Here is a 14,148-nt window from a genome sequence, read left to right on the forward strand (position 1 = left end):
GTGTATGGGGGAGGGGTCATATCATCAGGACGACTGTTGATTTGATTCCCTCTAATGATAACTGGTTTTTCTGGAAAATTCATCGAAGGTCTAGGCTGACTACTAGCTATGGAGGGATTAGTTCTTATCTGTGAGAAGCCCTCACTCTTATTTAAAAAAATTTTTTTTTATTTATTCATGAGAGACACAGAGAGAGAGGCAGAGACATAGGCAGAGGGAGAAGCAGGCTCCCCGAGGGAGCCTGATGTGAGACTCGATCCCAGGATCCTGGGATCATGACCTGAGCCAAAGGAAGATACCCAACCACTAAGCCACCCAGGTGTCCCCCTCATTCTTATTTCTGTCTGCTTATAGGCTCATCACAGGTGACTTTGTAGGAACAAGAACTTGGTTGATTGAGTCACTGATCAGATTCTGGGCTAATGTGATTGCATGTCAGCGGCAGCTCGCCATTCCCTCACCAGCTGGGCAGGGCTGGCTGGAGTCCTGATCATTCCGCTTCTGGGGATGCCCAACGCCCTCCCATGGATGTCCGCCTGTTGCCTGAAGCTGTGCTTCCTCATGGTCTCTTTCTCCAGAGTCACTGGCCTGACAGGGCCAGGTCTGGACCACAGAGTTACCTTTCAAAGACTGAGGTCACAACAAGCATTGGTGAATTAAATCACCTGAATTGAAGATTTAGGGATCACAGGAAGAAGATTTGGGGACCATAGAGAGGTGAGGCCCAGCCTCAAAACTTCCTCTCCCACTTCTTTATCCTCTTTTCTCTTTACCTTTCCTTCCGGAATTCCCTAAGAACTTTCTCTTCAGTGAATGGAAGAAGTTAGCTGGTTCCAAGACTCAGACTTGCAGAAACCTTGGTAAATGAGATGCTTGTGGAACAGTCTTCCATTTTTAAGGCAGTTCTGCTCATACATTTATTATAAATATATATTACATACAGTATGTATGACATGTACCATGAAGTGCATATTACACGCACGATTATATATGCACGATGTAATCCATATAGAAAAATACTATAAACATGTTTACAAATAAACATCCTCCTTTTTTCCTTCTTCTTACTACATTAGGAACACTTAGGGCAATTAGGAGATAAAAGGAGCTGCTGCTGAGTGTAGAGAGAAAGAGACTGTTGGTTGAGCCTGGGTCTCCTCAGACTCAGGCACTGACTTGTGAAAAGCTGGTTGGAATTCACTTCTTAATTTATTCCTCAGGTGTCGGGGGTTCAGAATCTGGAAGCAGGGATTCTATAAATCACTCAGCTTTAGGGAAATCGGGACAAGAATGGCTTTTCAAATCTCTCATTAAGGCCTTCCTAAGATTATCATGAGATAATAAGCAACATGAAAGAGAGCAAGAGAGAGAGAGAGGGGGGGGTGGAACCTAAAAAAGTTGATTAGCGCACGCTGCACTTCCAAATTAACTTTTGCAAAGCAAAAGGCAGATTTGATTTCCGCGGATCTCTCGACTGTAAAAGCACTACCGAGGGCAGCCCGGGAGGCTCGGCGGCTTAGCGCCGCCTGCAGCCCGGGCGGGGCGTGATCCTGGAGGCCCGGGATCGAGTCCCACGTCGGGCTCCCTGCGTGGAGCCTGCTTCTCCCTCGGCCTCTCTCTCTGTGTCTCTTATGAATAAGTAAAATCTTAAAAAATAAATAATAAATAAAAGAACTCCCGGGACCACGCAAACGCGCCTGCAGGGTCCTGCGGCCGAGCAGCGAGGACTGCGAGGGGGCCACGCGTCCGGAGCGGGCCCAGCGCGCCGCGGCAGCCGGTGACCCGGTCGCGCAGCCCCCGCTCCCCCTGCACCGCGCGGGGCCTGGGGGCACCGACGCCGCGCGCCGCGGCCCCCCCGCCCCCGCCCTCCGCCGCCCACGCCCCGCCGCGGGGGGCAGGGCAGGAGGCGGCGGCCCGCCCCGAGACCCCTACTTAAGGCGGCGCGCAGGGCCGGGCGCGGCGGGCCCCGCGGCTGGGAGAGCGGCGCCCGAGCCCTGCGCTGCGGGCTGCCCTGGGCCGGCCGGCGGGGCGGCGCTGTGGGCTCCGCGGGCTCCCCGACGCCGGCGGCTCCCGGCGGCTCCCGGCGGCCGCCGCTCTCCCCGCGCCGCGGCCCGGGGGTCCCCGCCATGCGCCCGGGCTAGCGCGCCCCGCTCCCGCGCCCCCGCCCGCGCCCCGCCCGCTCCCGCGCCCCCGCCCCCGCCCGCGCCCCGCGCCCGCTCCCGCGCCCCCGCCCGCCGGCATGCTGCGCCCGCTGCTGCTCGCCGCGCTCTGCCTGGCCGGCCGGCCGGACGCCGCCCGCGGCTGCCAGCTGCCGTCCGAGTGGAGGCCCCTGAGCGAGGGCTGCCGCGCCGAGCTGGCCGAGATCATCGTGTACGCCAGGGTGCTGGCGCTGCACCACGAGGTGCACGGCCCGTACAACTACCTGCCGTGGCAGTACGAGGCCGGCGACGCGGGGCTCTTCTACTCGGCCGAGATCGAGATGCTGTGCGACCAGGCGTGGGGCAGCATGCTCGAGGTGCCCGCCGGCTCCAGGCTCAACCTCACGGGCCTGGGCTACTTCTCGTGTCACTCCCACACCGTGGTCCAGGACTACGCCTACTTCTTCTTCCTCAGGTGAGCGCCGCACCTCACCTCGGCCCGCGCCTCTTTGCGCCCCCCCCCCCCCCCTCCAGGGGCACCAGCCCGGGAACTCCAGGGAATCCTGGAATACGCCTTGGGCTCCTTTCCTTTTAACTCTTTATTCTCTCCTGCTCCGTGCGACGTCTGGACAAAGGTCCTGGGTGTATTCGGCCAAGGCCGCTGAAAAAACAGAAACCAGGATTTCTGGGCTGAACGCATCAAAGAGTGTTGCAGGCAAAAGCCCAAGGTGGTTTCCAACAATCCACTTGGCTCCTCTTTTTATTCTTTTAGAGAGACCCCTAACTCTGGGAAATAAACAAGGGGTAGTGGAAGGGGAAGTGGGCGGGGGTGCTGGGGTGACTGGGTGATGGGCAATGAAGGGGGCACTTGGCGGGATGAGCACTGGGTGTTATGCTCTATGTTGGCAAATTGAACTCCAATAAAAAAAATAAAAAAAAATAATTGGATTCCCTGGGAATAGCTTGGGATGGTGAGGGCGGGGGCACCAACTTTCAAGTCAGACTGTTGTTGGAATTCCAGCTCTGCCCTCCCTGTGAATTTTTGAACAAATTGTGTTGGGAAGAACCTCAGTTGCCTCCCTCTCTCGCTACGCGGGAAACCAGGTTGGTTGAGATGAAAACACAGTGAAGCCGCAGCACACTTGTGCAGGTGAGCTAAGGAAGGCCCAGTTCCTCTTTGCTGCACCTGCTTGAATGCCAAGTTAGGGATGGTGAGGCGTGCAGCCCAGCTGTCCCTTTGTTTCACCCCTTGTCCACCACCAGCAGATCTCAGTGCCTGGCTTTTCAAAATAGCAGAGATTTAGGTGGGGGGCCTGCTGGGGAGGAGGACCTGGCTCCCAGTGCTTTGAAGAGTCTAGGTGAAGCAGGCAGGAGGCCCCCTCCGACTGGAGACCCCTGGAATCTTGTCAAGTTCCATGAAAGTTGGCCTGCAGTCAAGATGGAATTCATGCGTGTGAGTTCAGTCAATGGGTTTGAAGTTTGAGATAGAGAACAGCAGGTGGAACCCCAAATACATTGGCTGCGGCCGGTTGAATTAGAGTGCCCTAGAGCAGCTGCGAGAAACGTTGACCTGGAATGTTACCTACATATCTAGCTAGTGAGTGAGTGAACCCACAGTCCAGACTGGCAGTGGCTCCAGTCTCCCCAGTCCGGGAAGCAGCGACGAGGACCTTTGGAATGACCATGCCTTCAGTCTGCAGATTCACTTTTAGCTCTTGAGATTTCACACGAGCCTGAACAAGAAAACCATAAGATCCACCCGGGGACGTTCATAAGCTCATGGCAACACATGTTTTCCATATTGGAGCCAGAACCTCTAAGTTTAGAATACATGGCGTGCTTTGTGTTGGCTTGGACGGTTTGCTGAGATTATGTTGTGTCCCCCCCCCCTTTTTTTTTTTAAATTGCTGGGGAAGTATAGTTTCTAAATAAAGTCAGCAAGGAGTGAGGTGGTATCTGTGATACAAAGAAACTCAGATTTCTCCTGTTTTTCTTGAGGAAGGATACTGAGAACCCAGCTATAAAGCTACTAGTCGCTGAAACTTTATTTTCTGAAGAAAAAAGCTGGAGAACTTGAGCAGACATTATATTTTCCTGATTTTTATCATGAAAGAGCTTTGTCCAGTGGCTCTGTGGTGGTCAGCCAGCCCTTTCATCTTTCCCTCTGACATATTTACAGAAAGTTTAGGGCAGAAATACAGAGTCCACTGGTAGTCTGACAGATTTGCATTTCACAGGGCTGTGTTGCCCTGAAGTGTGTTAACAATACGGCATACAAATCATTCCTCCCCTGTTATTCTGGGACCTGGTGAGATCAGGACAGATTCTGGGCAGTGTCACAGGGAAAAGTGGCAGTGGAGGCTCACTGGTGAGTCCCTATTTGTGCTGGAGGGTAACTTCTCCCTCTCTTCTCTGTACGTGATTTCTTTATCTTTCCAACAGGCTATTTATTCTTAGCTCTATGAAAATGTTAATGTCTATACTGCACTTGCTCTATGCCAGATACTTTATCTAATGCGGTCCTTGCACCACCATCATGGTGGTGGAGTAGCGACTGGAATAGTGAAGCTTAGATAATCCAGGAAACTCCTCTCCAATCAGATACGTGACAAATAGCAATGGCGGGATTCGAACCTCGGTCATTATAATTGGCTTTCATTTCCTTTGAGAAACAAGGAACACTGAAAAAGTAGGCCACTTGGGAGATATACAAGTAGACAAACACATCAGCACAACGTCCCTCCCCCGCAACCCTTCACCCAAACTCCCCTTTTGGAAAACCTTAAGGATGGACTCCTGTAGTGTGAGGCAGAGAAACACTTAGAAACTCTCTAACGAGAGTCCTGTGAGACCCAGTTGTGTAATGGCAAGATGGTCCGTCTTTACAACTCTTGATTAAAGCTGGTATACCCTATGGCTGTACAGCCTACAGTTCTGCTTTTTTTCCTCTTTGTTCCCATTAGGATGGATGAAAACTATAATCTCTTGCCTCACGGAGTCAATTTCCAAGATGCCATCTTTCCAGACACTCAAGAGAACAGAAGGATGTTTTCCAGCCTTTTCCAGTTTTCGAACTGTTCTCAAGGGCAGCAGCTGGCAACTTTTTCCAGTGACTGGGAGATCCAGGAAGATAATAGGGTAAGAATTGACTGTTCCCGTGTCACAGCGAAATAATAGAATAACTATGTCTTGTCTGAATTTTGTGACTAAAGGAGTCAAGAGTACTCTTCCAGAAGCCCAGACCATTCCCATTCCCCTGGCATTTAAACAAACAAACTTCTCATAAACTAATTAAATTCCTGAGACTTTACTAGCTGGTATGGGGTTCCTCATAAAGTGAGAGAACAGATTGAATGAAGGTGGGCACCTATCCTCAGTTTCTCCCCCTGTAAAATGGGAACAAACTACATCATAAGGTTGATGCAGTATGATTTACCTATGTAAGAAAAAAAAGGTAAAAAAAATATGTAAAGCCTCTAACATAGTGCGTGACAGAGTAAGTACTCAGTACATGAGAGCTGTTATGATTATTATATCATTTCTGTTATTGATAGCATAAGGCTCTAGGGAATCTTCTAAGGGAGAAGAGAAAGTCCTCCAGGAAATGGTTGTCCTAGCTAACCCTTCCACGATTGTTAACTCTGGTTGTGAAGACCTGGAGGCACAGGGTGGCCAAAGCAGTGTGGAATGTAAGGGTTAAGATAATTTGGGGTATGAAAATGTAAAAGAGATCTGCCCATCTGGGACAGATGTCAGAGTTGTGGGGAGATTTTGAAAACTGTCACTGTCCCAGACGGCACTGCCATACTCAAGCTGGGATGACTGTAGGACCAGATCAGTAGAGGAGGTGGCCCCAGGCCATGTGTCTCCCATGTTTTTAGGGCAGTGTGACAGACTGCTAGGAGTGTTCTGAGGGGGGGAGGGTGTAGGTATCTCATGGGACAAGGACTATTTTTATGGGTTGATGAACTAATTTGCACATGGTAAGTGGCTCATGTGGGTCCCACATCTAGAAGTGTAGAATGGTAGTCAATAGAGTTTCTCTTCCACGTCTGATGCCTACCCACCTGGTTCCCACCTACCCTTTAAACAAAGAGTTACTGTTCAATGAGTATTTTCATCCAACAAATAATTCAAACTTGTGTTATTTATGGTCTCCTTTGACCCAAGTGACAGCCCACTACGCATACTTGGCTATAAGTTGCCTTTATTCACAAGTAGATCTTGAAGATCTTTCTATATCAGTGTAGATGAAGTTGCCTTAAATGGCTGCATAACATTCCACAATATATTTAATCAAGTCCTCTGTTAGTAGGTGGTTAGCTTTGTTTCCAGTATGTTGCTGTTACAAAGTGTGTGGACATGTATGACATTCGACATCAGTTTGTGGGACTGCAGAGTCCAATCTTTAGCAAATACTGTATACCTACTATAAAGCAGCTACTGTTTTAGATGTTAGTTTCTCAATATTGAGCAAAATACAAAGCCCCTGTTCTCCTGAAGCTCATAGTCCTAGTGTTGGTGATTGACAGAATCAAAAGACCCCATTAATGATTTCATAATTTTAAATGAAAACATATGCTCCCCCCCCCAAAAAAAAATCAGGGATTCTGACCTAGACTTAAGGGTAAAGAAAGCCTTCTCTGTTGAATTGATACTGAAGCTAAGATTTGATGGATGAAGAGGCATCCTAGTTAATGCTGGGATCAGGGAGATATGAGAGCAGTCCAAAGAATCTGTGGAAAGTTCCTGTGGCAGCACAATGCATGATGCCTTTGAGGGAATGAAAGAAAGCTCCTTGGCTGGAGCAAAGGGAGTGACTGAGGAGGATGGGACAAGAGCTTGAGTTGGGGCCAGACCTAGTGAGGGTTTGGGCTTTGTCCTAACTGTGATGGGAAACCTTTTATGCTGTGAAAGGAAGGGGAACAGGATCAAGTTTACATTTTGAAAAACCTACTGGGTTGGAGGGAATCCAAGTGATGTGGTGAGAACAGGAAGTGGTTATAAAGCTCCCAGGTAGTTGCTGGACTATGTAGAGGCAGTAGGGATGGAGTAAAGTGAACAAATTTGAGAGAGATTTAGGGAATAAGATTAGGTGTTCCTGATGGTTTGGTCACAAAGAGGTAGAGGAGGGTCAAAGCTAACTTCTGTGTTTCTGGTGTGTGAGCTGCATGCCAGGACCGACGCTGAGAGATGTGAATAGGAAAGGTTTGGTAGGGGAATTCAGGTGTTGGATGCTGAATGTACAGAGTTGAGGGGTTCTTGAGCCATCTGAGTCATTTTGAGCCAAGTGAGCTCTTTAATAGGGGTTGAATCTGTAAGTTTGGAGCTTTTTAGAAGAGCTCTAAGTGGAAAATCGACCTTTGGGACTTAACAATAATTCAGTGTCTGTTGAGACTGGATGTGAATGAGATTTTCAGGGATTTTCTGCACATAGGGAGAGCAGAACATAGGCCCTAGAGTAGGACTGAGCCTTGTGGAATGCTAACAATGGTTGAGAAGGAGCATTCAGAGATGTAGAGGGAAAGCCCAGAGGGTCAAGGATACAGAGTGTTTCTAGAAGGATGCGTGATCATCAGAGCCAAAAGCTGTTGCGAAGTCAAGTAAAATGATTACTGAGGAGTAAGCTCTCTTAGGTGACCTAAATGAGCACATTTTCCATAACATGAGGGAGTAGGGTGGTGGGGCATGAGTGAGGGTAGACAACTCATCAAGGAGTTGAAGTTTGCCTGTGGATGGTTTCATACATCTAAGGCTGCTGGTGAAGGGGGTAGAATAGTTGAGGGAAGGGGTTTTGTTGTATTTAAAGATGGCAGCCATCCTGTTCACACCACTTGGTCTCTGTTTTCCTGCTATTCAGACCCTGCCTACTCAGGTTGTCCAAACTACCCAAGGGCAGGGATAACTATTTTATTTACTGTTGTAGGTTTGGTGTACCCTTTTATGGGTTTTACACATTTGTTACTTAGACATCCTGTCTCTCATCCAGAAAGACAGGATGCCTAAGTAAGCAGAAGCCTTCTGTCTCATTTTCTACATTAATATCAAAAATCCATATGCAGTAAAATTGACTCTCTTGTATATGCTGTTAAGAGTTGTGATTATACAACCATGTGTGTTTATCAAAACTATAACCCAGTGCCCGAAAAGTACCATCACTGCAAAGAACCTCCCTTCTGCCCTTTTTTGGTCAGACCCTTTCCTAACCTGAACTCACGGGGTCTACTGATATGATCTCCAACACTGGTTGTGCATTTGCCAGAGTGCCTTATGAATGGACTCATACAGTATGTTGCTTTTTTTCCCCTTTCGATTGGCTGCTTTTACTTAGCATGATACATTTGATAATTGTTTTGTGTTCATTCGTAGTTCACTTTATTTTTAGTTGCTGAGTATTCCACTGTAGGGATGTACCACAGTTTTATTTATCCAGTTGTCAGTTGAGAGAGATTTAAGTTGTTCACAATCTTAGGCTACTAGACCTAAAAGACCCACGTACAGGTTTTGGTATGCACATAAATTTCAGTGTGTCTTGGGTAAATACCTGGGATGGGTTTGCTGGGTCATAAGGTAAGTGTATGTCTAATTTTGTAAGAAACTGCAAAATTCTTTTTGAGAGCGGCAGTAATGTTTTGGATTTGTATTAGTAATGTATGAAAGCTCCAGTTCTGCATCATCAGTACTTGGTATGGTCAGAAAAAACAGACATGCTGATAGGTGTGCGGTGGTAACTCATTGTATATGTGTGTGCTTGGTTTGTTCTTAGATTCCACATGTAAATGAAATCAGACAGTAATTGTCTTACTCTGTCTGACTTAGCATAATGCTCTCAAGGTCCATCCTTCGTCCATTGTTGAAAATGGTGGGGTCTCCTTTTTAAAGGCCAAATAATCTTTGTGTGTATACATACCACAGTTTCTTTTTTCCCCCAGATTCTTTTTTTTATAAATTTATTTTTTTATTGGTGTTCAATTTGCCAACATATAGAATAACACCCAGTGCTCATCCTGTCAAGTGCCCACCTCAGTGCCCGTCACCCAGTCACCCCCACCCCCTGTCCACCTCCCCTTCCACCACCCCTAGTTCGTTTCCCAGAGTTAGGAGTCTTTCATGTTCTGTCTCCCTTTCTGATATTTCCCACACATTTCTTCTCCCTTCCCTTATATTCCCTTTCACTATTTATATTCCCCAAATGAATGAGACCATATAATGTTTGTCCTTCTCCGAAGGACTTCTTTCACTCAGCATAATACCCTCCAGTTCCATCTATGTTGAAGCAAATGGTGGGTATTTGTCATTCCTAATGGCTGAGGAATATTCCATTGTATACATAAACCACATCTTCTTTATCAATTCATCTTCTTTATCCTTTCATTTGCCATTGGGCATGGAGGTTGTTTCCTGTCTTGGCTATAGTGAAAAATGCTGCACTGAACAGGGGAGTGTAGGTAAGTCTTCAAGGTACTGATTTTATCCAGTTTGGGTTTATACCCAGAAGTGGGATTGCTGGATCATCTGGCAGTTCTATTTTCAATTTTTTAAGGAACCCCATACTGTTTCCCATAGTGGCTGTATCCATTTACATTCCCATCAGCAGTATATGAGGGACCTACCTCTTCTCCACATCCTTGCAACACGTGGTATCTTCTAGTTTTTGGGTAATAGCTATCCTAACAGGTGCAAGGTAATCCCTCTTGGTGCTTTTGGTTTGCATTTCCCTGATGATTAGTGATGTTGAGCATCTTTTCATGTGTGTTGGCCCTCAGTATGTCCCTGGAAAAGTGGCTAGTCAGGTCCTCTGCCCATTTTTTTAAATTTATTTTTTATTTTTATTTTTTAAAAAAGATTTTTATTTATTTATTCATGAGACACACACACACACACACACACACACACACACACACACACACACAGAGGCAGAGACACAGGCAGAGGGAGAAGCAGGCTCCATGCAGGGAGCCCGATGTAGGGACTCGATCCTGGGTCTCCAGAATCAGGCACTGGGCCGAAGGCTGCACTAAACCGCTGAGCCACCCGGGCTGCCGTGCCCATTTTTTAAAAAATTAAATTTCAGTTGAGTTAACATATAGCATATTACCAGCTTCAGGGGTAGAATTTAGCGATTCATAAGTTGCATAGAACACCCAGAGCTCATTACATCAAGTGCCCTCCTTCATGTCCATCACCCAGTTACCCCATCCCCTCCCCACATCCCTTCTAGCAGCCCTCAGTTTGTTGTCTATGGTTAAAAGTCTCTTATAATTTGTCTTATTTTAATTTTCCTGCTCTTCCTCTGTGTTCATCTGTTTTGTCTCTTAAATTCCACATATGAGTGAAATCATATGGTATTTGTGTTTCTCTGACCATTTTGCTTAGCATAATACCTTCTAGTTCCATCCACGTCATTGCAAAATAGCATTATTTCATTCTTATCTAAATAAAATTCTATTCCATTCCACACACACAGAATCTACATCTTTATCCATTTGTCTGTCAATGGACATCTGGGTTCATATTTTGGCTATTGTTGATAATGCTGCTATAAACATTGGGGTGCATGTGCCCCTTCAAATCCCTAATTTTATCTTCTTGGGATAAATACCTAAGAATGCAAGTTGCTGGGTTGTAGGGTAGTTCTATTTTTAACTTTTTGAGGAACCTCTGTACTGTTTTCCAGAGTGGTTTCACCAGTTTGCATTCCCACCAACAGTGTAGGGTGGGTTCCCTTTCCTCCGCATCCTCGCCAACATGTTTCCTGAGTGGTTAATTTTAGACATTTTGACTGGTGTGAGGTGGTATCTCCTTGTAGTTCTGATTTGGATTTCCCTGATGCTGAGTGATGTTGAGCATTTTTTCATATGTCTGTTGGATGTTTGTCTTATTTGGAGAAATGTCTGTTCATGCCTTCTGCCCATTTCTTGACTGGATTGTTTGTTTTTTTGGAGGTGTTAAGTTTGGTAAGTTCTTTATAGATTTTGGATACTAGCCCCTTATCTAATATGTCCTTTGTGAATATCTTCTCCCATTCCATAGGTGCCTGTTAGTTTTGTTGATTGTTTCCTTTGCCATCCTCTATTTTTAAATCAGATTTTTTTTTTGGTGTTATGGGGGTTCTTCATATGTTTTGGATATTAACCCCTTATTGGATATATCCTTTGCAAATATCTTCTGTCATTCAGTAGGTTGCCTCTTCAGTTTGTTAATGGTTTCCTTCACTGTGCAAAAGGTTTTAGTTTGAAGCGGTTTTAATTTCTGCTTTTGTTGCTTCATTTTAATTTCTGCTTTTGTTGCTTTTGCCTGAGGAGACTTATGCAAAAATCTACTCAGACTAATGTCCACGAGTTTACTGCTTATGTTTTCTGTTAGGAGTTTTATACTTTCAGGTCTTACGTTTACAGTTTTTAATACATTTGGTTTTTGTATGTAGTGTAAGAAAGTGGCCCAATTTTATTCTTTTCTTGTAGCTGTTCACTTTTTCCAACATTATTTATTGAAGAGACTGTCTTTTCCCTATGGTATATTCTTGTCTCCTCCTTTGTAGATTAATTAACCCTATATATGTGGTTTATTTCTGGGCTTTCTATTCTGTTCCTTTGATCTCTGTGTCCTTGTGCCTGTACCATAATGTGTTGATTACTGTAGATTTGTAGTGTAGCTTGTGATGTGGGAGGATGATACCTTTAGCTTTGTTGTTCTTTATCAAGATGGCTTTGGCTATTCATGGTCTTTTGTGGTTCCATATAAACTTTAGGATTGTTCTATTTCTGTGAAAAAATGCTATTGGTATTTTGATAGGGATTACATTGAATATATAAATTGTTTTGAGTAGTATGGACATTTTAAAAATACTAATTCTTCCAATCCATGAGCATGGTATGTCTTTCCGTTTGTGTCTTCAACTTATTTCATCAGTGCCTTATAATTTTCATGGTATATATGTTTCATGTTTTTGGTTAAGTTTATTCTTAGGCATTTTATTATTTTTGTGCAATTGTAAATGGGATTGTTAATTTCTATTTCCAATAATTCATTATTAGTGTATAGAAATCCAACAGATGTCTGTATATTGATTTTATATATTAGGGTTTCCTATATTTAATGTCCTATCATTTGCACATAGAAACCATTGTTTTTCTTCCATTCCAATTCGGATGCCTTTTCTTCATGTTTAATTTCTCTGGCTAGGACTTCCAGTACTATGTTGAATAAAAGTGATGGCAGTGACTATAACCTTGTCTTGTTCCTGATTATTATAGAGGATAAGTTTTCAGCTTTACATTGTTGGGTGTGATGTTACCTGTGGTTTTTCATACATGGTCTTTATTATGTTGAGGTATGTTCCTTCGGAACTCACTTTGTTGAGATTCTTTATCGAAAATGGATGTTGAAATTTTCTTAAGTGCTTTCTCTGCATCTATGGCAATAATCTGGTTTTTATCCTTCATTTTGTTGAGGTGCATTATCATATTGATTTTTGTGGTTGTTGGGTCATCCCTGGAATAATTCCCACTTGATTGTATTTAATGATCCTTCTGATAAATCTTTGAATTTATTTTGTTGAGGATTTTTGCATCTATGTTCATCAGGAATATTGGCCTATAATTTTTCATAGTATTTTTGGTTTTGATAACAGCAATTCTGGCCTTGTAGAATGTATTTGGGAACATTAATTTGTTTGAATAGTGTGAGAAGGATAGCTATTAATTCCATTTTAAATGTGTAGTAAAGGAGATTTCTGGGGGCTCAGCGGTTTAGCGCCTGCCTTTGGCCCGGGGCGTGGTCCTGGAGTCCCAGGATCCAGTTGGGCATCGGGCTCCCTGCATGGAGCCTGCTTCTCCCTCTGCCTGTGTCTCTGCCTCTCTCTCTCTCTCTCTCTCTCTCCCTGTGTGTCTCTCATGAATGAATGGATAGTCTTTAAAAAAAAATAAATAAAAGTCTGGTAAAATTCACTGGTGTTAAGTGTCTAGTTCTGGAGTTTTGGGAACTTTTGATTACTAATTCAATTTCTTTACTAATAGTCTGTTCAGCTTTTACATTTCTTCCTGACTCAGTATTATGTTACTATGTTTTTAGGGATTTACCTGTTTCTCTTAGGTTTTCCAATTGGTTGGTATGCAATTGTTGGTAGTCTTTTATCACTTGTATTTCTGAAGTGTTAGTTGTAACTTCTCTTTTGAGTGTAAATCTGCTCTTTTTTTTCTTGATGATTTGGTTAAAGATTTATCAGTTCAAAAAAACCTGATCTTATTTTTTTAATCTTTTCAAAAAGCCAGTTCCTAATTAATCTTTTCTATTGTAATTTTAATCTATATATCATTTATTGCCTCTCTGATCTTTATTTCCTTCCATCTACTAACATTGGGCTTTGTTTTTCTTTTTCTAGTTGCTTTAGGTGTAAGTTTAGATTGTTTTGAGGTTTTTATTTTGTTTTGTTTTCTTTTGACAAAGGCCTGTATCACTATAAATCTCCCCCTTAAAACTACCTTTACGGTGTCTCAGAGATTTTTGAACAATTTTCCATTTTCATTCATCTCCAGATGCGTTTTGATTTCTTTTTTTTATTTCTTCCCTGGGTAAGTAGCATATTGTTTAGCCTTTTTATGTTTGTTTTTCCAGTTTTTTTCTTGTAATTTCTAGTTTCATACCTTTGTGGTCAGAAAAGGTGCTTGATAGGAATTTAGTCCTCTTAAATTTATTGAGACCTTTTTTCCTTTTAAAGATTTTATTTATTTATTTATTTATTTATTTATTTATTTATTTATTTATTTATTCATGAGAGACAGGCAGAAACACACACAGGCAGAGGAAGAAGCAGGCTCACTCTGGGGAGCCTGATGTAGGACTCGATCCCGGGATCATGACCTGAGCCAAAGGCAGATGCTCAGTCACTGAGCCACCCAGATGCCCCTTATTGAGACATCTTTCATAGCCTAACTTGTGATCTATCTTGGGGCATGTTCCATGTGAATTTGAAGAGAATGTGTATTCTGCTGTTGGATGAAATGTTGTT

General features: G+C 44.2%; 1 protein-coding gene across 1 annotated transcript in view; it reads left to right on the forward strand.

The window, feature by feature from the left end:
* Positions 1-2,184: 2,184 nt before the first annotated feature.
* The window catches only part of CCDC3 (coiled-coil domain containing 3), a 125,718-nt gene continuing 113,754 nt past the window's right edge, over positions 2,185-14,148 (forward strand). Inside the window, exons 1-2 of the mRNA XM_041768173.1 lie at positions 2,185-2,613; positions 5,102-5,276. Coding sequence (XP_041624107.1) covers positions 2,240-2,613; positions 5,102-5,276 — 549 coding nt within the window. The 5' untranslated portion in view covers positions 2,185-2,239. The remainder of the gene's footprint in view (positions 2,614-5,101; positions 5,277-14,148) is intronic.

Source organism: Vulpes lagopus, chromosome 8 (assembly GCF_018345385.1).
Source record: "Vulpes lagopus strain Blue_001 chromosome 8, ASM1834538v1, whole genome shotgun sequence".
In the NCBI taxonomy this organism is placed as follows: domain Eukaryota; kingdom Metazoa; phylum Chordata; class Mammalia; order Carnivora; family Canidae; genus Vulpes; species Vulpes lagopus.